This window comes from Nipponia nippon, unplaced genomic scaffold, assembly GCF_047370975.1.
Source record: "Nipponia nippon isolate SJK-2023a ecotype South Korea unplaced genomic scaffold, ASM4737097v1 scaffold_10, whole genome shotgun sequence".
Lineage (NCBI taxonomy): Eukaryota > Metazoa > Chordata > Aves > Pelecaniformes > Threskiornithidae > Nipponia > Nipponia nippon.
In genome coordinates, this window is record NW_028262291.1 from 32,566,990 (window position 1) to 32,591,042 (window position 24,053).

The 24,053-nt window shown below is 41.5% G+C and overlaps 1 protein-coding gene across 1 annotated transcript; it reads left to right on the forward strand.

The window, feature by feature from the left end:
- The first annotated feature begins 12,003 nt into the window (after positions 1-12,003).
- On the forward strand, positions 12,004-23,201 carry MED6 (mediator complex subunit 6). The gene is made up of 8 exons (XM_087746449.1): positions 12,004-12,150; positions 15,932-16,091; positions 17,120-17,211; positions 19,833-19,915; positions 20,603-20,711; positions 21,175-21,290; positions 22,050-22,077; positions 22,694-23,201. Exons 1-8 carry the CDS (start codon positions 12,129-12,131, stop codon positions 22,822-22,824), a joined length of 741 nt encoding a protein of 246 aa, XP_087602575.1. The 5' UTR covers positions 12,004-12,128; the 3' UTR covers positions 22,825-23,201.
- The last annotated feature ends 852 nt before the right edge of the window (positions 23,202-24,053 follow it).

Sequence of the window (24,053 nt, forward strand, 5' to 3'; positions counted from 1 at the left end):
GTATGTGTACTTACACACACACAAATGAGAGTCCTTAGCTAAAAAAGCAGCAATGGGAATACAATCCAAAGACATTGGTTCTTAAAATAAACAGTGGCCATTATAAAGTATCATTTTCTGCATTGCTCTCATGCAGCTCTATTTGGGCTGTTTCTCAATTAGGCCATCTAAAATGTGGGCAAGCTGTAACATGGGTCAGTTTTGCTCTGGAGAAAGTATCATCTTGTACAAATTGTGTCCTTCAGGTAATACCAGGTTAAATGACACAAAGTTTGAAATACTTTGTGTGTGACTGTTAGGGCAATATAAAATACATTTCTTCAGAATACACAGGTAAAAAAAGGTAGTTTCAATGCAGTGTTTCCAAATTTCTCAGAAAAGAGAGCCATTGTAAGCTATATTCGTGATCCTCTTTCCTTACCCTGCACTTGCCTTAGAGGATCAGAGTATGAAAATAATTTAAAAACATAGCCCATGTTGTCAGAGAACTATGGGAAATCACTGCTTTGAGCATCTAAAGCTGGAAATCCCTTTGTCTTGGATGGCAGCTATGAGCTTCTTGATACATCAGTAATGTGTTTCCTCCTTCATAATGTCGTATTTAAAAACTTGAGTATATAAAATATATAGTATTTACTAAAAACAGAGATATAGTCCTGATTAATGTTGGATGTGGAGGCTGGAAGTAATTTTTTATTCCAATGCAATGTTTCTGTAAAATACTGCGTGGCTTCAAGGCAGAGAGCGGTTAAATACTAGCTAGGGAGAGGAGAAAATATATTTCTAGCAGGGATTTGAAAAATGGAGAATCACTGGTCTAGAGAGCATCAGATGGATGCTCTAGAGGAGCTGAACAGGAGCTTTGAAATCAGAGGTAGTGAGAATATGAAAGAACAAAGACAGAATGTAAACAGGAAAAGATGAACTAAAAGGGTGTCATGGATGAGGAAGAAAATGGAAAATACTACAATAAAAACAGTACCTTTGCACTTCAGTGAGGAAGCAACGGATGTGTGAAGATGGAGCCGATGCAACTTCTTGAAAGATGAGCTGGTGGCTGGAACACCTGTACGAATAAGGATTTCTAGAGCAGGGACAAACAGAGGCCACAGCAGCACAGGAGTGAGGAAGCAAAGCTAAATGTCGGTGGCAGTGAAAAATTCACGTTGAGGCATAAACAGGCAAAATGCGCAAAACCCTTTTATCTGTCATCACCCTACAGGTAGCAGTTGGTATCCAGATGACTGTTCTCTGGAGAAGCCAATTTAATCCTAAGTTAATTAAAAAAATGGCCAGCCTTTTTTTAGTAATCCATGTGACAGGAATAGCAAGCAGAATTTGTCTGAGCCCTGACTCACTGTTTTCTTCAGACAGATCTGTGAAGTGATGTGCATTGATTGTTTTCCAGATTGTACCAGAGGTGGATTGTAGTCAAGACTCCAAAGGCATGGATCTCTACAAATAAAAAAAAGGAGATACTATTCCCAAATGAGTAACCAAACCTGCCAAGATGGGCACAGTGGAGAAAGGCGGTTAAGGAGAAAACTCATTTTCTAAACAGGGACAAAAAGTTGTAGGGGCTTGATCTCATTCAGCTAAAGGCAGTAAGATATCCCTTCTACAAAAGATGGACTTGCAAAATCCCTGTTGCATAAATTCAGAGGTCTGTGCAGTGAAGTACGTGGGCATATGGGACAGACTTTCTGAGACCCTGTCTGCAAATCTGCCAAATCTACAGTAGATTACAGACTCTCTAGGATTTTCTCATGCCAAGGTCAGGTGCAGTGTATGAGGAATTAATCTGAAACCAGGCTTTTCTTGCCCTCATTATTCTCATAATTTAAATTAACCAAATCTACACTGACTGAACAGAAAGAACATGGACACTTTTTCTCTAAAATGAAACTATCTGTATTAATATAGATTTATGAAATTACTCATTGACCATGCCTCTGTTTTCTTCTCTGATTGCATCTCCCATCAACTCCTCACTGACTTCGGTATCCAGATTTCATTTAATTCTTAGTCTATTGGTTTTCAATTAAGGACGGTTTGCTCATGAGGATCAGCCTAGAAAAATCTCTCACTGGGCTGTTGCCTTCCTTTATGGATTTGCACAATTATTTGACTGTTCTCATCACGGTGCTAGGCTTAGAAATACCAGTATTGAAAAATGCAGAGCAGTTTGAAGAACAAGCTATGCTTGACCTTATTAGCAAGATTGCTCGTTCTGTACTGGGAGGCTTTGGGGATGGTGGGAATTGGGCCAGTCTGCTGGGAATAATGGGGTATGTCGCAATTGTCCTTCTGTTGTTTACTTGCCAACCCATTTAGTATTTGGTTTAGTTTATTGATTATTCTTTTTTCTTTGTGTTTAAGGGTTCTTCCTACAGTAACTCATATGTATATATCCCTGCCCATTGCAGGGGGGTTGGACTAATTGACCTTTAAAGGCCCCTTCCATCCCAAAGCATTCTATGATTCTATATGTTATGTTACTAAATGTGAAGTGCTCCACGTAAGCCACACAGTTTACTCAGATTATTCTTAGGTGATGCCCTCTGTAGATAGGTTCACACGAGAACAGGAGACACTGCCACAAACCCGTCAGCTGATAACACAAAACGGGTGAACACACGCTCAGGAGCAGCACAGAGCTCTCGAAGCTGCTGATTTCAGAGACTGACCCCTGCAGCATGCCAGGGCATTAACCTTTGGGAGCATGATCCAGGACAGGTGACAGGGGCCCGAGGTGAAAGTCCAGCCTCTTAGCAACACCTTTGTGCATCCCAGCCGAATTACCTTCCCGCCTCTCTCCCCTCTCCCAGAGGCCCAGCCCCTCTGACACGTCCCGCAGCCGCACCTGCTGGGATGAGGCTTCTCAGCTGCACCTCTCACAGGGGGCTTTAGGGCCAGTATCAGGGTACCTGTGAAGCCGCCTTAGCAGCCTACGATGTGTTTTTAGCATTTTCCTAGTGAACGAGGGAATGAAGAGATGACAGGCATGGACAAAGTACTTGGAAACTTGCTTCTAAGTATTTACCATATGCATTAAGAGTGCTTTAAAATTAGGATGGATGCTGAAATGAGATATTTGAGCTGCATTAAGGACATAGGAATTTATAAAATCACTTAGTGTCATGCTCACATTACAAATCAGATCATTCTCTAACAGACAGTCTTCTATAGATTGAAAACAAGCAGGTCACTTTTATATCACAGCAAATATTTTATGAAAAGGTTGATTTGTGTAGAGAGACTGGATAAGCAGCATCTTTGTAGCTTCATAGATGATTCTTTTTCTTCTGTTTGAGAGGTGATATTCTGACATACCCTGGCAGTCATAAATCTAGTGTTTATCTGCTCAGCTGACAGAAATGAGAAACACAGGCCCTAAAAAGAACTAGGTTCTGGATGTCATTGAGACAAGCTGTTGCATTGAAAATTGGTATAGGATATGCTATGGTCAGTATCTGGAAAACAAATGCCGTATACAGTCACTTCCACTCCATCAGCAGTGAAAGGCAGTCAGGCTTCAGAAACATAGTATTCACAAATGGGAAACTCAATGTCTCCTGACCTGAAAGGCCTGAGATCTTTGGGGTGAAAACCAAGAATTTACAACATTTAATATATTCTGTATTTTTCCTGTAGGCAGACCAAATGAAATTTTAAAATATACTGATAAATCTGATAAATAATGACTATAAAACATAGGTAGACATATGATTTATAACAAATGAGACTCATACAGAGAAAGAAATGTGTGATGAATACAGCTTTCCACATCCACCATTGTAAATGTTCAAAGACAGAGGAGACATTTGATCTGCCATAAAAGCCGCTGTGGATGAGAAAGTAGAAAACCCATGAGAAATACAAAAATTCAAGCTACAGCTTCTGTATCCTTGATACTCACCTGAGATACAGTTTGAAATGACCAGTTATTCTGCCCAGAATGGAGTCCAAAATTTCGTCTCAAAGGCTAGTAAGTCAGAAGCCATAAAATGTTCCTCTCTGCTCACCTTTCCCTTTTAGGAAGGAACCACCATCCTGAGTTGCATAGATGGATAATATGGATGGAAAAGATACTCCAGTCAACCTGGAGCTTAAGTCTGAAGGGTATTGCTTTCGCCACAGCTCTGATAGTGGATTTACAAAGGCAAAGAAACTCATTTAGCTCAACCTTCCTTAAATCCAAATCTTATTATAACTTGGAATGAAAAAAAAAATTGATGTGATTGAGAGATTTTGTAAAGTGGCAGAGACTAAACAAGGGTTAATGATATATTTTGGGGCTGGGTGAACAAGACCATATAGCTTGGTAAGGCTCATGATGTTATTTTCCAGTACGCAGTGCAGGCTGATTATGTAAGGGCATTTTCTGCTGGGCGGAAATGCAATTTCTTACAGATGCAATTTTTTACAGATACAGTGCTCAATATGTGAATGAAACACTTTGCTGCTGATTTGTCCCATACTGGGGAAGCCTGTCCTGGAGAAACAGCCCTATTGATAGAGGGTGCTCATTGCCCTGCCTTACCTTCTGTTCCTTCAGACAACGGTCTACACTTCGTGGCACTGAATCAAGCTATGAAGGTCAGTCATGTGGTGTACTGCTGATGGTAAATGTTAATTTTTGACAGATTTGTAGGACATATAGCTTGTCTGTATTCATCTCCTGATGTTCCTATTATCATTATTTATCACTGGATCATGATAGCTTCTGAGTCCCAGTGGAGCCGCACTGTGCTAAGTACTATAGAAACACATGCCTGGCTTTGCTGTTTTGGCTTCTCTCCAGTAGATCAGCTATATTCATGCATCTCCTGCCTTGCTATTCTGATTTTTTTCTTGTTCAACAAAGGGGATATTTAAAACACTGGGGAGAGCGGACTGGGGGGAATGATCACATAGGATCTTTTCCTTGTTAATCTGAAAGTGTCCTTGCTCCGCTTTCCTTTGCACTGACAGGAAAACATGACTGGCTCTTTGCTGGATGTGCAACTATCCCAGCATATTCTGTTCGTTGCCACATAGCTACTGACTTCAGTATGATCTGCAAAGCAGAGAGGTGCTGTGGCACTTTCAATTATACAGATGAAGCTCTGGTATCAGTGCAGGTTTGTCACTTGTTTGAAGCACATGCTGAATCTCTGTGATGTGAGCTTAATTAATTTTAACCTACTCTTTCCTATCAAAGACTGATGTAAAATACTCACAACTGGCCCACTCTTGGCTGAGCTGGTTGAGAGAATATCCCCAGATGGAGATGTCTCTCATGTGAAAGATGTACTGGAAAGTGTCCTCTTGCCAAGCTAGATTGTTTCCAGCTTTGTACGTTGTGAGGGCAGGGTCACAAGTACAGCCTCTTTAAGTTTCTGTGAAGTGGCAGAGCAAGACTAATCTCCATCTCTGATGATGGAGAGTGCAGCACCAGCATGATGGGCTGATATTTTTCTGACACCCAAGGGATCAACCTTGCTTCTTTGGGACCATACTGAAGCCAAAGATGAGATAATCTGTATTTGGGGAGGAAAACCCATCATTTTTTAATGCAGCCTGTGATAGGAATTTTGCTACACCTGCAGGAGAAGGGATGGATGCTCCTGAGCATGGGATTCCTCTGCAAATTGCAGTCCAGAACTATCTGAGCAGACTTATGCACCTGTATTAGTTCCCAGAGCCCATGCTGAGCACTATTCACTAGTAGTTTCCTACCATGTAGAGGACCTTGTAGCTTAAAGGCTATGGGGCAACAAGGGGAAGCCTATAGTGATGCTCTCTGCAGCAGCTTCTGAGTGGAAAGGAAGAGGAACCCATACCTTCTCAGCCACACTTTCAGTGACCGAGTAAATCCCCTCTCTGAAAATATCTTGTGCAGACTAAGCAGGCAAAAGCCTCATGGAGCTGTTGAGCTGAAAGGCCCCCATAAACCCATGCCACCCGTACCAAACTGGAACTTTCCTCTGCCCAAAACAGTGTCCAATTACCTCGCAAGTAACCTTCGATAATGCAGTATTACCTGGCAGAGAAGGAACACTTTGCTATAGCTCATTTTTCACAGGCCCAGCAAATGCACCAAGTTGCCCACCTTAGGTTAGCTCAGTCGCTGGTGTTAATTCTCTCTCTCTGGGCCCAGGGATGAGCAGCCCTGGCTATGCAGAGATAGTTAGCCTGGGGTCAATGCTTGGGTGACTTGTCTGCCTTCAACATTGCGTAGTGTGGAGGCACAGATGAAGAAGGGACATAGCCGTCAGGATGGAAATAATGTTTTTTTATCACTACCTGTTGAGGGGGAACACGTAAAATTCCTGGGAAGGAAGCAGAGGTGTTAGGGTTACCAGGCAACCACCAGTAGGAAAAAATAATGTGAAAAGAGAGCGGGGAAGAAGGGATCCAATCAAGGACCTGCCTGGCCAATTAGGTGCCTGAGACAGTGATGGAGTGAGAACATTAAGATTTCATAGTAGGTGAGGAAATCTGTTTTAGGTAGACAGAAGGTGCAGAGAAAAAAGGTATGTGACTAAATGGACAGAGCAGAGATGAGAATTCTTCACTGAAATGAAATAAACCCCTTTATTTTAAGCATTGTAAGGCCTGGGGTTGTTCAAGCAGAGAGATTTTTAGAGATTCCGTTCATGTTCTGCCACTGATGCTGCTTGTTGGATTTTGCAGTTCTCTCCAATCTTGAAAAAATGAAATCAAGCGTTTCTTTTTCACTTCCTGATCTGATCAGCCTGTCCACGTTTTGCATCCTCCCACTGGGTAGCACAGGGCTCACTGCCAAACCAAAGCCCTGGTTTTTAATAGAAAATACAGTAAACCAGGAAAGCAAGTCCTGATTTCATTCATCAGACTAGAAATACACTTATTTTATTAAAACCTTCTTTCAGATCAGCCAAGTGCCTGACTAAGGGCGTAAAAATCAAGGACTTCACAATTTGGCCATATTAGGATTTATAACACACGGTAAAATGATGGCATTCAAAGCTTACCGAGAGGTATTCTACAAGCGCTAAGTCTGTAGTGTGGTCTGGATATTGGTATTATTAGATTATTAGGCATGTGCAATACAGAGGATGCACGGGGAGTTGATTGCTTTGCTTTTCTTCCCTTCCCTTCCCTCTCCCGGGCAAGCCTTGGCTGTAAGTGGTCACTCACTGCCTGCTCGTTGGCAGCAAGCGGGGCCAGGGCTCTGCTCCAGGGCTCTGATCTTCCCTTTGGTAACTAGGTGGAAATAAACCACCAGTTGACTCACAATCCAGCAGACAAATGCAGACAAGTAGAGCCGTGCAGGATGGAGGCCGTGCTCCGGGGTTACCTGACAGCTCCATCTGCCCCTTCCTGGACATTGGTCTGCGTCTGATCCACACGGCTCTCGGGACACGGGGCAGCTTCTGCTTCTCCCACCAGTCCCCTCTGGGTGATCCAACGCTTGCAGACTGGACTTGCTCCATCCTTCTCTGTCGTGGGCTTTTGCATTGATAATGCCAATGCAGCAGCAGAGATGCTAAGATCAGAGATGCCTGCAGAAACACAAAAGTCAGTGTGGTTTTAGTACGTGATCCTGCGCGAGACGACATAGCTGGTGCTTCTTTGCTTGGGAGCTCATTTCCTCTCCTGCCTGCAGTTGTTCGCAGCCATGTGGCATCCTGACATTTCATCTTTATTAACTTCTTGACAGATAGCCTTTTGGGGTTTATTGGGAGATTAATTGTTTTCAGGAAGCTTTTAGACTGTTAGCAAGGTTTTATCTTTTTTTTTCCCCATCCCTTCGAACAGGTGACTCTAATAAACCACTATGAGATGTATTAAAATGCTCTGCGGATGCCAGGAGCATCACTCTTCTCACCGTCCCCCAGCTTCTCTGCTCTTTGCAGCCCAGAGCTGAGAGCAACAAGGGGGGACCCACTTTTGAAGAGGGCACCAGCTGCAGCCATCGTTGCAGCCACTTTAGTTAGATCTTCACCATGGCATTTTTCCAGGAGAAAAAAAAGAGCACACAAGCCTGGCTATTTTTTTCTACAGTCAATGCATGTGATTAGCGGTATTTATAAAAACTGTGCAGAAAACAGCATCTCAGGAAAAGGAAAAGTACAGGCAGATGCACTGAACGAAAGGAGAAATTAACAGACTTTGAAGTCAGCAAAAGTGCCTGATTAAGGATTTAAAAACCAGAATTTTGCAATTTGGCTGTGCTATGGGTTTCTAAAGCACGACTCAATGATGGTTTTTGAGGCCTGCTGGAAGCTATTCTGTAAATGACTGCATGTGTAGTGCCATCTGAAGATACTGGTAACATTGTCATTGTTTTCAGGGTGGAAAGAAGGAAACTACCCCAGCAAAAATGTTAAAATGAAATAAGGGGGATGAACTTATAGTAGCCCACTCAAACCTTCCCTTTCCTCCCTTTAAAATTTTGTGACTTCAGCATTTTCCTTGGGTTGCCCATAATGTTCTATCACTGGTTTGTTCATTTTTTGATGTCTTTCCCCCAAACCAGAAGATGAACATTTAAAAGAACATTTTTTCATTCCTATTTACTATAAAACCAGTAGCAAATTGCTCATTTCGTAAGTAATTCAAGCCCAGCAATTTTGCATTAGCATAGGAATTTAAATCTCCCTTGTGCTTCACTGCAGAACTAGATTTGCCCAGAACACAGAATGGGACTTGGAGCTTTTTACTATTAATTTGCGAGTTCAAATGCAGGTTGGCAGAATCCAAAGCGCTGTGATGATCTCCTTGTTCAGCAGCCTCTAATATGTTTTGGAACTGCCCAGAGTATAATGGTAAGGATACATACATAATACTTTTCACCTGATGGCATATAGCTAGTTTATTTGTTCTGTCTCCGCGGACTGCCAGAGGTGTGCACAGAGATGGTTTTCCTTCCATTTGAAGACGTACTCCTCTCAATTTAGCTGTGTGTATTTGAGACTATAAAGGGAGGCCTTGATAGTGTCCCAACTGCACCCATAACATGATTGGAGTGCTCAGCGCTACCAATCTTGCATCCACTGGAGATAACGAACATTGTAAATTAGGGGCAGTCTCTTTTGCTATATGTACGTGTAGTGCCTAGAAGAGGGGAGCATAGTAGGATGAGATTCCTCATTAGCTTTGATCAGAGAAATACATAAAAATAATTCCGCTGGGGGGAGAGCGACACTAAATGACATCCAAACACCGGGGCATGAAAAGGTGCCAGTTTTTATCCAAGTATTTTATGCATTTTTAAAACACACAAATGGAATGAATATGTCTAAATAGTCATTGCGTAAGGTGCCTTTCTTTGACATTAAAAGCAGCGTGCATAAATTCCTCATTTTACCTGATAGCTTTCATTAGCTCTCCATCTGTAATCCACACCTCCTGCTAACAAGGACAGAACCGCAATACTCATCAGGACTCTCCCTTTAGAGGAAGCTGAGTGAAAAAGCCCTAGACTTTTATACTGCAGTAGAAGGTGAAAATGTTACCAGATGAACAATTCTTTCCAGCAGTGCTTCGGCTGGTCTCACCATGTAATTGAAGATTTATTGTAAGCCACCAAACCCCATTATTTCCCATCCAGGAATCTTTGCTTTTCAGCCCCTCACTCATCTGAGGACATAGCTGCTGAGGAGAGGTGCAGAGTCAGCAGGAAAGATGGACAACATGAATAATTAAAATGGAGGTTGAGTTCTCCTTTGCTACTGAAAAGAAATGGTTTGCACAAAAACAGAATGAGACAGGGCATCAGAGATGCTCCAGAAGGGTGGCTGTTATGTCTGTTGGCATTTCTGCTCTCTGGGAGGATTGTTCATGACAGGGATATTTAAATATTGGATTTAGAATGGCAACCTATCATAATTTTATTTGGAAACACTCTGCTGTGGATAACGCTAGAGAGGTGTGTTTGGCAAAGGTAGAAACTGCTAACAGGTAGCAGTTAACTAACGAATGGGGGTCTGCAGTGTGTGCACATGTGAATTACGCAGTGGAAAAGTATGTTATACAGAATATTATCTCAGTAGCAAAGACAAGCACTCAGAAATGAGAAAACTGAAAAATTAAGCTTAGCTTTGATTTTTAATGTAGTTGTGCCATTAAAGACTATCAAGTGCCATGTTTTCATGGCTTCCTTCTGTATTCAGTGCTAAGGATGGACGGTGCTCACTTGTTCAGTGTTCTGTTTTCTTCCACTGTTCAATCTTTTTTACTTATTTTTTGCACATTAAGCAAATCCTTTTTTGAAGAAGGGATTATTAATTTCCTCATGACACCAACCACCCCAGCATCATTATATTTTTGCAGACATTATTAAATTTATTTTCATAAACCACTCAGAGCTGAGGGACCTGTTATCACCCCTCTTTTAGAGATGCAGCCTTGAGGCACAGAGATTACAAAAATCTTATTTTGGGTGCTTAAATTGAGAGAGATTTCAGTGAACTTGACTTCTCAGAGTGCAGAGAATTATAAAACACACAAAGCATGACCACAACTTTATTTGCAGAGAGGGCTCAGCACATCTATAAATTGGATCCCTGGTGTCAGTCTCCAACAAACGAGGAACTGAAATTACTGGACAACTGTGAAATGTTAGGTTGAGAAAAACTTCATTAATATAATGTACGACTATGTCACTGGCAAGAATAGAGTCCAGTTCTCCAAAGCAGCATTCTTCTGCCTTAACTATTTGATCTTGTCACTTTCTGTAACCTTCACTTGGTACCCTGACATCCTTCAACGTCTGAAACACATAAAGCAAGTGTTCTGCAGGCAGCTCTCCTTCGCAGAAAACAAACCCAGTATATCCGCGAGTCACATAGTGACTCTAACATATTGAACAAGACAGGAATCCTGGGGAGAAAAAAAAGGAGAGCATGCAGTTATGCAATTAAAGTCCGTCTCCTAATGCATCAGTACAAGAGGACTGAATAAAGAGCAAATAAGCAGCGTCAGCTCTGGTTTGTCCTAACTTTTTGATTGCTCTCATACAATAATACTATTAATATCCCTTTCCTGTACTTTATACAAACTATACCTGTCTCTAACGGAAGGCAAAGAAATTCCATCACTGGTTACCACCCCAACGTGCCATCAGCGAGGTGATAACCTCCAGGCTCACTTCACAGACCCTGTGCTCCCAGCGAGGGAATGGCTGATCCCGGCTGCCTTCCGCAAAGGCTCGGGCGAGACGGGGGCATGGAGCTACGCTGGTGGGACACGGGGGTACTGGGCGCTCTGTACAGCAGTTTGGTAGATTGTGGTTGTTAGTCTAGATGAAAAGCTTGTTCATCTTCAGTGTATGGATATTCATCCACCCACTGAATGGTGTTCTTCATCCTATAAATAACTGGTGATATCACTTAAGAGTCAGAATGCCAAGGACCAAACCTCAGGACAGGAACCGTGCAGTGTTCTGATGGTGTGATCTCAAACATCCCATATTATTCCCACATGTAACCTAAATCAGGGCTACCCCAGCAGCTCGACCAGGATGGGTGTGGTGCTCAGCAGGAACCTGCAGCCTACATTTCTTTCACTTTGAAAGCGACCAGCAACTACCAGAGGGCCAAGATGTGGTGAAAATGATTGTAAAATGCATGTATGTCTGTTTTTGAACAAATACTTCAGAATTAGCATTAAAAATATATTTAGTTTTCACATTAATGCTGTCATTCTGGTTATGCATCGCTCATGGCTGAAGGGCAGGTCACCTGGCGGTTGTGCTCGGAGGCTGGGGCAGCACAACCCTCCGGTTCTCGCTTGTCTTTCCCCGGCCAGCGGCTGTGTGTTGGGACGAGGGACGTTCGTCCCACCCCATCTCGTCTCGTCTCGTCTCGTCTCGTCTCGTCTCGTCCCGTCCCGTCCCGTCCCGTCCCGTCCCGTCCCGTCCCGTCCCGTCCCGTCCCGTCCCGTCCCGTCCCACCGCACGGCAGGGCTGGCCGAGGACCGCCTTCACCCCGGCTGGCCCCGCCCCTCTGCCGGAGCCACCGCCCACTCCCCGCCTCCCGCCCCGCCAGGCGTGGCGCCGCTCTCGTCTCCCGTCTCTGTTGCCGGTGCCGCTCTACCCCGCTTCCTGTCCTCGCCACCTCCCCCTGTCGGGGCGGTGGGCGGAAGTGGGCGGTGCGGCCATGGCGGCGGTGGATATCCGAGGTAGGGCCCCTGGTTGACGGGGCGCGCTTCCCGCGGCTCCGGGCCTTGCGGGGCCGCCTCCGTGTCGGGCTGTGGGCCCTGCCCGCCGTCCCGGGCTGAGCTCCGCCGGCGGGCGCGGAGCCTCTGGGCGCCGCGGGGAGCACGAAGGGATGAGCTCCCTCCGCGGGGCACAGCGCGGCGGGCCCGGCTGCCCCGGGCAGCTGCGGCTGAAGGCGGAGGCCGGTGTCCAGGCTCCGTCCTGGCTGGCCGGAGGTTGCTGTGCTAATAGTGTTCGCTCCAAGGAGCGTCCAAGTTGCTGGGGTGGCCAAAGGGGCGAGGATAATCGAGCCGCTTCCTTTATTAGTGCTCTGTAGGGGCAATGGAGCTCCTAAGTTTGCTTGCGTATCTTTGAAAACTCTGCAGAAGAGAGTTCAGTAGCGTTGCTAATGCATCTATGTCATGAGAAAGAACCGGGAGGAAAAACTGACCAAAGAGCCGTTTTCTTGGACGTGAGGCAGGCGAGGAGGTATGTTCAGGGCCGCCTGGGAAAAACAAGCCTCCCTTCTGGTACGCTTCTGCCTTTTCAGGTGGAATAAGGAGGTCCTGGGGTAAGACAGTAACATAAGGGAACAGCTAAAAAAGAGAGTTTTAGTTCCAAGAAGCGTAGAGGAAAGTGGGGAACGCTGGCATGTGTGGGACATGCACAAGACCAAAGCAGTGAGTTAGGCTGGTAATCTTAACAGCGCTTCGGGTGGATGTGATGAGGCAGGCCAGGTGTTAGAAAAGCCAGAAAGAAAGCTGAAGTAACTGAGAACAAGAAAGGTTTGGGTGAGAATTCAGGTATATGAATAGAAAGAGAGAACGTTTTGAAGAAGAAGGGGTGGTATTTGAATGAAGTATTAAAGAAAGTTGTAAACAAAATACAGGTTAAATTACTGTGAAGAGTTCGAACTTTGAGAGGGGAAGAGGGAGTTGAGAGGGCATGAGAAAGGAAATTATTTTTCTCCATAAGAGTGTCTGAATGGAGTCACACCAAAAGCCTGTGTGATGGAGTTTCAGGGAATGACCAAAAGCAGATATTTAGGGAAAGCCTATGAGGGGTTAATTTTGATAATGCCACAGAAGTTTACTGCTTTTTTTTTTTTCCAATTTCTTAATGATGTCTGTGGCCCTGTTTGTGTTTCTGACTGTCTTGTTTCAGATTGCAGCAAGGAACTATGTGGACAGTTAATGGTAGGAGTGCTGTATTAAGTTGTTAGCTGGTGTGACAACCTTCTGTCTTAATCCAGATTGTTTAAGCTTCCTCAAAGTCTTGTATCTAATATGGTTCAACATATTAAGTAGAGTTTGAAGCACACATCTATTTTTAAGCTGTCAAACTATTTTACTGTTCCTCTCAGTTTGTCAAAGCCTGGTGTTGGGCTATCCAGCTGGCAAGGCCAGGTACAGCACATTGAGTGAATTGCTCTCCTCTTATTTTTTGCCATGGTTTGCTGACTTGAATAGTTTAAGAGAACAATCTTGCTAGTTATAAAGGCAGTTATAAATATTGGCACTAAACAGCTGTGGATACTTGAGCCTTAGGGCCCAACTTTATATTCCATTTTATGATACATCCATCAGTCTATATACAGTATTATAGCGCTCTCTCGCGCTCTCTCTCTCTCTCCCTCCCCCTCTGCCCACCCCCCCTTGAACCTTAGAGCCCAACTTTATATTCTGTTTTACGATACATTTATCAGTCTACATAGAGTATTATAGCTATATAGATATATATGAAGCTCACTTGACATTCCTCTTGAGAAATGTAGTTATTGTTAATCATACAAGCAAGAAAAGTTTGCATTTGAAATGTAATATGAGAATTTATTATGGCAAGAATGCAAGGACTTAAGATTTTGGTTTTGTTGGGAAGGAAAGCTTGTCTTTTGGTTTTGAAAGGCGCTTAGGATAATCAGCGCCACCACAACTTAAGTGCTTAATAATGGATTGTGGTGCTGTGTTTCTGAGATTTCCTTTTTTTGTAGTGAGGAGAGAGAATAGTGTACGTGAAATAACATGAATGCCTCTAGACTTTGTGTTTGGGTTTTTTTCCCCCCCTGCTCTATGAAAGAGTTAGGCTGGCAGCTCTGAGATTAATGAGGCAAAATGATTTACACATGAGTATTTATGCTGCATTTTTCCTGGTTTGCTGGGCAGCTAGTGTTACTTTATTAACTGTTACTCAGAGAACCTGCTAATAGTATATGAGCTGACATTTTTGGAACTGATCCAGTCATCCCTGGGCATGCAGAGTTGTCACAGAAGTAAAATATTCAGTGGAATGATAAGTGGGAGTTCTTGATATGTATATAATGCGCGAACATAAGGGAATGGTTCCTGTGAGAAGGGAATTTCAGTTCTGTATTCAGTCTTCAATGGCTTCTCATCGCTTATGTTTTTGTTTTTAACTCTAAACAATGCATGCCTTTGTTTCCTGCTTTCTCATGTCTTGGGAATTCTGTTTGCTGCTGCTGCAGTTTAAAATGGATGAATTTCAGGGTGCTTTTCAAGGTGCCTCACGGATCTTCAATGTTAGCAGAATTGTTGACTGTGGAACCAGTTGTTGACACTGGTTTCTTTGGTCTGCTTGAGGAACATCATTTTGCTGCAGTGTGATAATAAAATCCAGGGATTTTAATTCAAATATCCCCAAATATGTAGGAACTTCTCTGGCATATAATGATTTGCAGGTTATAGAGTATATTTCATTTAAAAAGCTTGCTATTTCATGTAATTCTTAGTACTCTGTAGTTAGATTTCTGTAATGTCCACTTGAGTTATGGAATAAGGAATTTGCTGCAGGCAGTTTGGCAGATTAATTGTAGAGTCAGGAACAGAATCTGTTGTCCAAGACTACTGGGAAACATCTGCCCAAAGATAGCATCTTTGTGTCTGCCATTTTGGGGTTTTTTGTTTATTATAGATTTCACCCACACCAAAAATAATAATCTTTGAAACACAACAGTATCAGCTGCTATGATATCATACAGATATGTATTTTAGTAACAGAACATCTTAGAAATGTTAACAATGCCACTATTTGGTTTCACTCAGTAGTTTACTCCTTGGCCTTAGCAAACGAAAACTCTTGGTTTAATTAATAGATCTCTGCAGTGTTTTGCCGATTTTCAGTATCATAGTATACAGCTTGGAAACTATTTTTGTAAGAAATGAACTTTTAAACATGGCCAGGCTGATTTAGTGTGGGGTGTATCACTTCCCCCCATGCCCCCGTGTAACGGATCCTAACTTAGTTTAGTAAATTCAACTTACTTGCCAGAGACCTAACTTTCAAAAGGAACCATGCTTTGGATTGTCTTTCTACTCAGCTCTGTGGTTCATAAAGTAAACAGTATATAATACTACTGAGTAGATGTAGTATGGTAATATTGTACTGTATGTAATGGTACATACAGTATCAGAGCTAATTAACTCCCACTGACGCAGCGCGTGCACACAGACCCTGCTCACATCCTTGAGACATAAAGATATGCCAGCAGCTAGTGGTCAAGGAAAGAAAAGTGCAATAATAAAAAAGATTATGTTTCTATTGTGTACCTACAGCAGAACTGCAGAAGGTTAAAGGATATCAATTATTATTTGAACTCTGTGAAACCCATTTTTAATTAGAACTGGTTTGTGTGAGGCTGTGTTCCACCTCCTTACCCTGCTATAATCATTAACTGGTGGCAATTTACTCTTGGAGGTATTTGTAGTGTTTGTGGCTGCTTTGGTACTCAGTGTAGATTTCTCTTCTCAGATAATCTCTTGGGAATTTCCTGGGTTGACAGCTCCTGGATTCCAATATTAAACAATGGGAGTGTGTTGGACTATTTCTCAGAGCGAAGTAACCCATTCTATGACCGAACATGTAACAATGAAGTTGTCAAAATGCAGCGGATGACCTTGGACCATTTGAAGTAAGTAGTAATTTGGAACTGCTTCCTGTGCAGCGTCCTTTGTCCCTCCATCCAGAGGCTTTGATGGTGGCATGGAAGCATGCTGGAAACCTCCTTCTGTTCTGTGCTTTTTAGTCCCACTGCTTGCCAGGGAGCCCAGCTTTTTTGGTATTTGAGGTCTTCTACTTCCTCTTATGCCATTTCAAGGAGGTGTTAAGGATGAAGGATTCTATGTATATCCTGAGATTCCAGTATATCACCTTTTAGATATTTCTCTGAATTAGAAAAGCTGTCTTCTCTCATCTTCCCAGCTCAACAGAACCCGAGTAATGGTAATGTAGTTAGGTGCCTTTCTGTGGTGAAAAGGGTTTATGTTAGGGGATACTTAGGGTTCGTAAATAGTTTGTGTTTCCATATTCCGCTGGCTGTGTGTCATAATTAGTACATAATTCCTCCAAAGAGCTGGCTTTTTAGTATGGATAATAAAAGTAGTGAGTGTTGTAAATAAACCGATCACAGATGGTTGTGTAATGAGATTGCAGCATGCGCAAGTTAACTTTCTTTGCAGTTCCCCATCTGCTACACTGAGCACAAGTGAGGTATTTGAGAACTATTTAAAGACTCCACAGTATGATAAGGAGAGTGCAAGCTGAGCTAAGAGTTCATCGGTAAAGTCGCTTGTACTCAGATGTGGTTGTGGAGCGACTTTCACATCAGACACACAGATGGTCACATCATACGCTGGTCCTTTGTTTCTGTGTTTAAATGACATCTCTGTGATGACAGATTGTGTTATCTTTCTTGCTATTTATTTGTTTGCTAACATGTTCTACTTAGATGTTGTGTCAGGTTATTGTAACTCCCTTTGTGTATGCAGCTAGGTTTTGATAGCTAGCTCGGGAAATCCTATGCCTCTATTTACTGCACATTATATAGAAGAGCTTCCAAAGCATCAGAACTTCATCCCTTTACTGCCAGGCCATTTGGTAGGTCTTCGCATCCTACAGATTTTGCTTAGAAGGGGATATTTATTCTGATTGCTTCTTCAGCCAGATGGTTGGAGTGGAGTACATCCTTCTTCATGCTCAAGAACCCATTCTCTTCATTATCCGGAAACAGCAAAGGCAATCTCCAACACAAGGTAAGGTCACTCGGTTCTTGTCACTGTTGAGAAGGCCAATCAGCTAGTCACTTTTGCCTGTTCCTAATTTGTGTTTAAGCACTTCTGGTTCCCCTTTTCTGTCTTTATCTTAAATCTAAATAAAAGGGTATGAGGCTTTGTGGTGGGGTGGAGATACTTTGTCTAACAGAGTGACCTTTAGTGTGCTAATAGGAGGGATTGCCATCTTGTGGTGAAATGTAAAGAGTGCAATGAGAAAGTGCTGTCCTGTAGTATATTTTGCCATGGGAAGTTGATAATGGCATTCATGCCATGTCGTATTTATCTGTTAGACTGTGCAAGAGTTTTCATTTTAATTATTTGAATATAAGGCTGACAATATCCTTGCTTGGGGCTGATGAGCTTAGTTTAGAGCTAATCATCTGAAGTGGCTAGTATGCAATTTATTTATTTGTTTATTTTGCTGAACCATGATTTCCATTAGTTAGGGAGAGGGAGCATTCATGCTTCTGTTTTTGTCATGTCACTCTCTTATTTTGCACTATTTCCACCTTCAGCTGTGGGTTGGTTATACTGCTGAGTAGGATCTTGTCAGTAGAAGACAATGACCCATGTGAAGGATGACCATGAGATACTGCAAATGCTTGTTGGTTTGGTTATTCCTCTGAGAACTGAGTATTTTGGAATCATGAGGGAATCTTGTGACAACACCACCACTCCTTCTTACAGTGTCACTGATGACCTTCCCAAGTTTTAAATGAAATACCTTAGCTTTTTTTTCCATTTGCATGCAACTAGCTTCATTGTTCTTTTTAACCTTAAATTTGTTTGTGCATGTGTGATTAATTAAAAAAGTAACCACACTTCAATAGTTATTGGACTGTCTTCTGTGTTTACTTCATGTATATGTAAAATAAATAAGCTGGTAATTTCAGAGTAAGCTTTACAGGAAAGAAAGGCAGGGTTAATGCTAGTTATTTCTTAACTTTGTTTTTTAGTGACTTAGGCTCTGCATATGCATTTTGGTCTTGTGCAGGACGTTGCCTTGTCTAGCAATGCTTCTTATTTGCTTATATCAGGTAATGGCCTCTTTGTATTGCAGTTTCATACTGAGAAAGAGCATGTATGATGCCTCCTTTTAATAGATTTTTGAGTTGTTTCTTTACTAAAGATTTTGAATCTAGCTTTCAAAAGGTGAGTATGGAAATAATCACGCAGCCCTCAATTTCCTGTTTTGACACTTTTTTAATCAAGAGCAGAGTTGGGGCTTCTACAATATGTGTGTTCAGACTTTTGCTGTAATGCAAATGTATGTTTGGTGGAACTTAACTGGGACTTGTTTGGTAACGTTTTTCCCATTGTAACTGTACGGTTTGTGCTAGATACCTTGCTTGAGTCACATAGTTCCCTAGCTCAAATGTTATCCATGTGTTTCATTTTATCATGGTACAAATACTAGTGTATTTGAGACATGAGAATGGGGATGGAAGACTAAAACTTAGTGAGTCCACAGCAAGTGTTGAGTACTCAGGTAGAACTGGTGCAGGACTGTCTAATGACTTCTGTGTGGTTTTTTTAAAAAGTATATTTATATTTTAAATTCTTTAAGCCAGGTTTTTGCCTATTTGAAGTGGTTTTGGAAAAATCTTTAGATCTAATGACTAGGGAGAGTTACCTGTCTAGGAAAATAGGCTGCTCTGGCACAGAGCTGTGAGACAGTAAAGCTGCTGTTCTGTGCCTTGCTCCAGTTCTAAGGAAATGCAGAGAATCCTCTTTCTTTTGAGGAGGACTGGGTACTGGCTGTAATATGCACCCAGCTATCTTGGCCTGTTAATTTAGGCAGGTGTCCAAGCTTCATAAAATGCAAGTACTGGATGAATTGGGTCCTGTCAGTAAAAATAAGGACTGACTTTGAGACTGAATATGTGTTAATACAGATGGAGGAACTGGAACAAGTGTGTGCACAGGTAAGATCCTTAGGAATGTGAAGCTGATAGCATCGCTATAGTTTCTCAACTGAAGAATGTTCGGCAGAGTATTACAGAGGCAACTGTGATGTTCCTCTGCACTGCAGCTCTAATGAACAAGAATTTTTGATGGGTCAGTAGAGGTTCCAAATCTGATTTAGCAAATGCCTTTGGAAGGTCGTCTTTTTTTGGCAGACCTTTATTAATTTTGAAAGGCATACTCTGTGTGTGATTAGCTGCCATTGGGTCTGGGAAATCTAGCTAAAGAGGACTGTACAAGTTGAAGAAAGCTGAGGCCAGAAGAGTGAGATCTTATGTTGTTGTGGGTTTCTACCAGTAGTAAAGGCAAGTGGAACTATTTCCAGTGCAGTTCACTTGACTCCTCAGGTGTAGCTCTGAAAGCCACAACTCTTCTAAGGTCGATTATTTGTTTGTAGTAGGACAGGACTTAAAGCTGATGCTTTTCTATCTGTAAAGCAGACCTTGGTTTTTTTCCTTCTTATAAGTCTGTGGCTGGGGTGCAAATAAAGCACCTTGAAGGAAAATGTTAAAAAGAGAAAATTTGGTGATGAGATGATTATTGCAATTTCTGCTGTTACTACTGAAATTTAGCAACAAATACAGAGTCTTCAGCCAGAGCTTTAAACTGATCCTGCTTTTTTTTTCTTCCCACAGTTATTCCATTGGCTGACTACTATATTATTGCTGGAGTGATTTATCAGGCACCTGACTTAGGGTCTGTCATTAACTCCAGAGTTGTAAGTGTTCTGTGCGTTTGATGTATAGCAGTTTGTATCTGCTTTTACTTTTGGTTGTTCCTCAGGCTGTTTCAATCCCTCCTTCACTGTTTTGAGGAAAGATCTTGTGTAGTATACAGTAACTTAAAACTAACCCCACTGGTTAATATGGTGTGTATACCACATCGAAATGAAAGATCCTGGGAGGGTGCAATATGATCCAAAAATTAGCATACCTTGTTTAAGGATGAAGGATCAGAATAACTGAAGCCACGCAATTGGCGGAGCAACATGAGGTTCAAATAATCAAAAGGAAAACTAAATGACAAGTACATATGAAATAGTAATTAAATGCATATTCAGTGAAGCTTGCTTTGGAATGTTAAAGTCATGTAATATTTCTGTTCAAATGAGGCTTGTTTTAAGTTAATGTGGTATTTATTTTTAAATTGGTTACTTGGGTTTGTTTTGATTTCTTTTGTTCTAGTAAACTACTACTTATGCAAGTTTTTCTCTGTCAGTTAAGAAAAGGTCTTGTAAGAGCCTGTTAAAGAGATTACATTCTTGGTCCAAAACTAGATGTCCCAAGTTCCCTTCCCAGAACAGAAATTAATATAGAATGCTAATTTTAAAATCCCTGCTTTCAAAAATTTATCCTGTATTTTCTCCTTAAATTCTGAACATTGCCTTATAATCTTGTTCTGAAAGCTCACTGCAGTGCATGGAATTCAGTCTGCTTTTGAAGAAGCTATGTCCTACTGTCGCTATCACCCATCCAAGGGCTACTGGTGGCATTTCAAAGATCAAGAAGAACGAGGTATGATTCCTAATTGCTCCTGCATACTTTAGGAGAGGGAAGGTAATGTAGGGAAAAGCTCAAGGCAATGCACAGTGATGGTGTAGAGATGAGGTTAAGTGCCTTTCTGTCTGAAGGATAAGTTAGTGCTCTCTATCAGGTGGAAGGAATCTTGCTCTTCTGTGCTGGTGGGGATGAACATCGAGGCATGGGTGGGAAATGAAAATGGTGAGCCATGTGTCAACAAAGTGGGCAACTCTTCAACCCACTAGAGTCCAAAGTACATTTTCAGAAGCCAAACCAGTTTGTCAGGAGGTAAGAATTGTCCTTAATCTCTCTTCCACAAAAAAAAATAACTGATGTCAAAGGGAAAATGTAGGTGAAGTTTAGAGGAGAGACAAATACCAACTTGTCATACAACAAAGAGCTGCTAAGAGAACAGAACTTTTAATACAGCTTTCTCTTATATTTCTGTGACTTGCAGAGAAAGCTAAACCAAAAGCCAAGAAGAAAGAAGAACCAAGTTCTATTTTCCAAAGGCAACGGGTAGATGCTTTGCTTTTAGACCTAAGACAAAAGTTTCCACCCAGATTTGTTCAGGTATGACACTTATAAGCCATGGTATTATTGTAACTTCCTTAGACCTTAAGGCAGTCGTAAGTACTTGAACAGCTGAAACTGAATGGGGATTTTGTGTGCCTTCTGCAGTGGTAACATAATAAATTTGAAATGGAAGGCTCTGATTGGAGTGAAGGATTCCCCTTTGTAATTGCAGGAGTCATTAAAACCTCAGCAAAACTATGAGGGCAAATTTTATTATAGAAATTCCTTATCTAATCACAGAAGGTCTGTTCTTGTCAGCTATTGGATTTTGCTGCTGCTTCCAGTATCCTGCTTTCTGAGCACAATCAAGCCACCACAGCTATTTTGTTTTAGTTAATCCATTGTTCTGGAGGCTTATTAATTAGTGTGGAAATTCTTGGCATTCTGTGAAGTTGTTGTCATTACCTCTGATTGTCTCTAGAAGCCATTTGTTCCACCAGGCCTTCTGCTTGGGAGCAGAGGAAATTGTTTACAGCATCTCACATAACTGTTTATTCTTCAGATGTGGGAAAGACTAGCTAACTGTGGTTTTTTTTTTTTCTTTAGTGCTTTTCAGTTGTTAGAGGAAGAACTGGATGTTATAAAATGTTAATTGGATTTTGTTTAAAGTGTATTTAGTGATTCCTTCTACCCTCAACTTTTATGTATAAAGATGCATTGCTTGGTTTATGTTCCTAAGTGAATAGTAGGAAGGGTTAAGAATTATGACTTTGGTTCCACTGATGTTTTTTATTTTTTTTCCTTCCTCCCGCACAGCAAAAGCCTGGAGAAAAACCTATCCCAGGTAAAACTCTTAATATTCTCACAAGACTTAAAAAATAGGCTCTACATAGCAGTGTCTTCCAGTTGCCATATAAGCTCCTTGCTACTGAGGTAGTTAGGAATTCTGGCATTGCCTAATTCTGCAAAGTACTAGCTAAGAGTTCTCTGTGACGGCCAGAGTGAAATTGAAAAAAATGTGTATTCTACTCCTGCCATTTCTGTTTGCAAAACTGTATTGCCTGGAGGTCCAAATGCAGGAGATGGTCTTTGAAAGCAGGAGGAGGGTAAAAGGGTGAATGAGGGAACAGTTTAGTCAGTTAAAAAAAAAAAAAAAAATCTTAGTTTGGTCAGTTAAAAAAAAAATCTTAGTGATTTTGCATGGTACTACAAGCTCAAGAAAGCATATGGAGGCTTTGAGTTGATCATAAGCAACCTCAAAACAGGAAAATCATGAACTGTATCTCTTCAATCTATTCCACTTTTTTACCTGTATAGGTAGGAATTTAGTCCTTGGTTATTTTTACACCTTTGAAATTAATTTTGCCCCTTTGACGTCAACAGTATTTTCTAAGTACTCTGAACAGTATTTTAGGAATAAAAATTGGAGGTTTAACTTTCTTTTGCTGTTACTTCTTAAGTGGATCAAATCAAGAAGGAACCAGAACCAGCCCCTGAAGCTGTCAAGACAGAGGAAAAAGAGACTGTAAAGAATGCTCAGCAGAGTGCTGGTGCTAAAGGACCACCTGAAAAACGGATGAGACTCCAGTGAAGGCAGAAGTTGTTACACATCTGGATTAGTCAGTACCTGGAAAACAGGAGATTCTTGCTCCCCTTTCTTTATATTTAAGGTCTTCAACTGAGACTGATGATTCAGGGACTGAAGTCCCTGTAACAGCTTTTTTCTGTAGAAACCTGTCACGCAAATGTTAATGTGAGGATGTGAGCTGCCTCAAAGAAGGTGTTTTCAGTCTTCATCTTGAGTGTTGGCTTCTGAGAACGGTTTCTACATGGACATATTTTGCAGCCTCCTGAAATCTTTGCAAACTCTTGCATCCCTTGTGTCTTGGTTTCCTATGTAAAAAGAAAAACTTTTATATTAAAAAAAAAATCTGAATTCTTGGCAAATAAAACTCCTGGCTGCTGGAATGCCTTTCTTAAATGCTTACTTTGTTAGTAGCAAATACGCCATATGTGCTGGCAGCATTTTTTTGCTTGGCTATTGGAATATATTGTGTGCTATTTTGAGGAAGAAAAGTTCAACTAAAGGATTTAGGCTGCCTGCTATAAATTGCTGTGCCTTTAGTATGCTTGGTATACAGATAAAAGACTTGATAACTGGAGGCTGAAATCTATGTAATTAGATGTCAAACTGCTCCCAGTCTCTAAATGTTCTTAGGCACTCATTTTACTTAATGGCTAAGCTGGTTTTTTATAATAAAAGCTAGTGTTCTATGAGAGAGATTTATGATGACGTCAAACAGGCTAGAAAGTCTTGCTGTTGCACACTCAGTGAAGCTGTTTATAATTCTCCTTTTTTCACTGTAACTCAAATGTATCAGTTACATCTCTTCCTCTGTGCTTCTAGCACTTTCTTGCTGCATCTGATCACCTTCATTAGTCATCTGTCTTTTAGACCCTGAGGAGTTAGGGCAGTGGAAGAGAAACATCACTGACAGCTATACAGTTTGCTATTTAAGCATTTTTTTTTTTGCAGAAAAATTAGAAGTCATCCATTGCAAAGAAATGACTATTGGTTTGGTTTTGTTTTTTCATTGAAGTAATGGAGCTATCCTTGAACTAGCTTGCTTTCTTTTCACAACTGCTACCTGCTTTCTTGTAGTAAACTGTAATAAGCGAGAAAAAGGTCTGTACATAGCAAACAAAATGTAGATATGAAGGAAGACTAAGATATGCTTAGATAGCTGTGTCAGATTTGTGTTGAGGTTATAAGAGACTCTTTTTCTGTTTCAGTAACTAATAAACAGCTCTGGGTAGCTG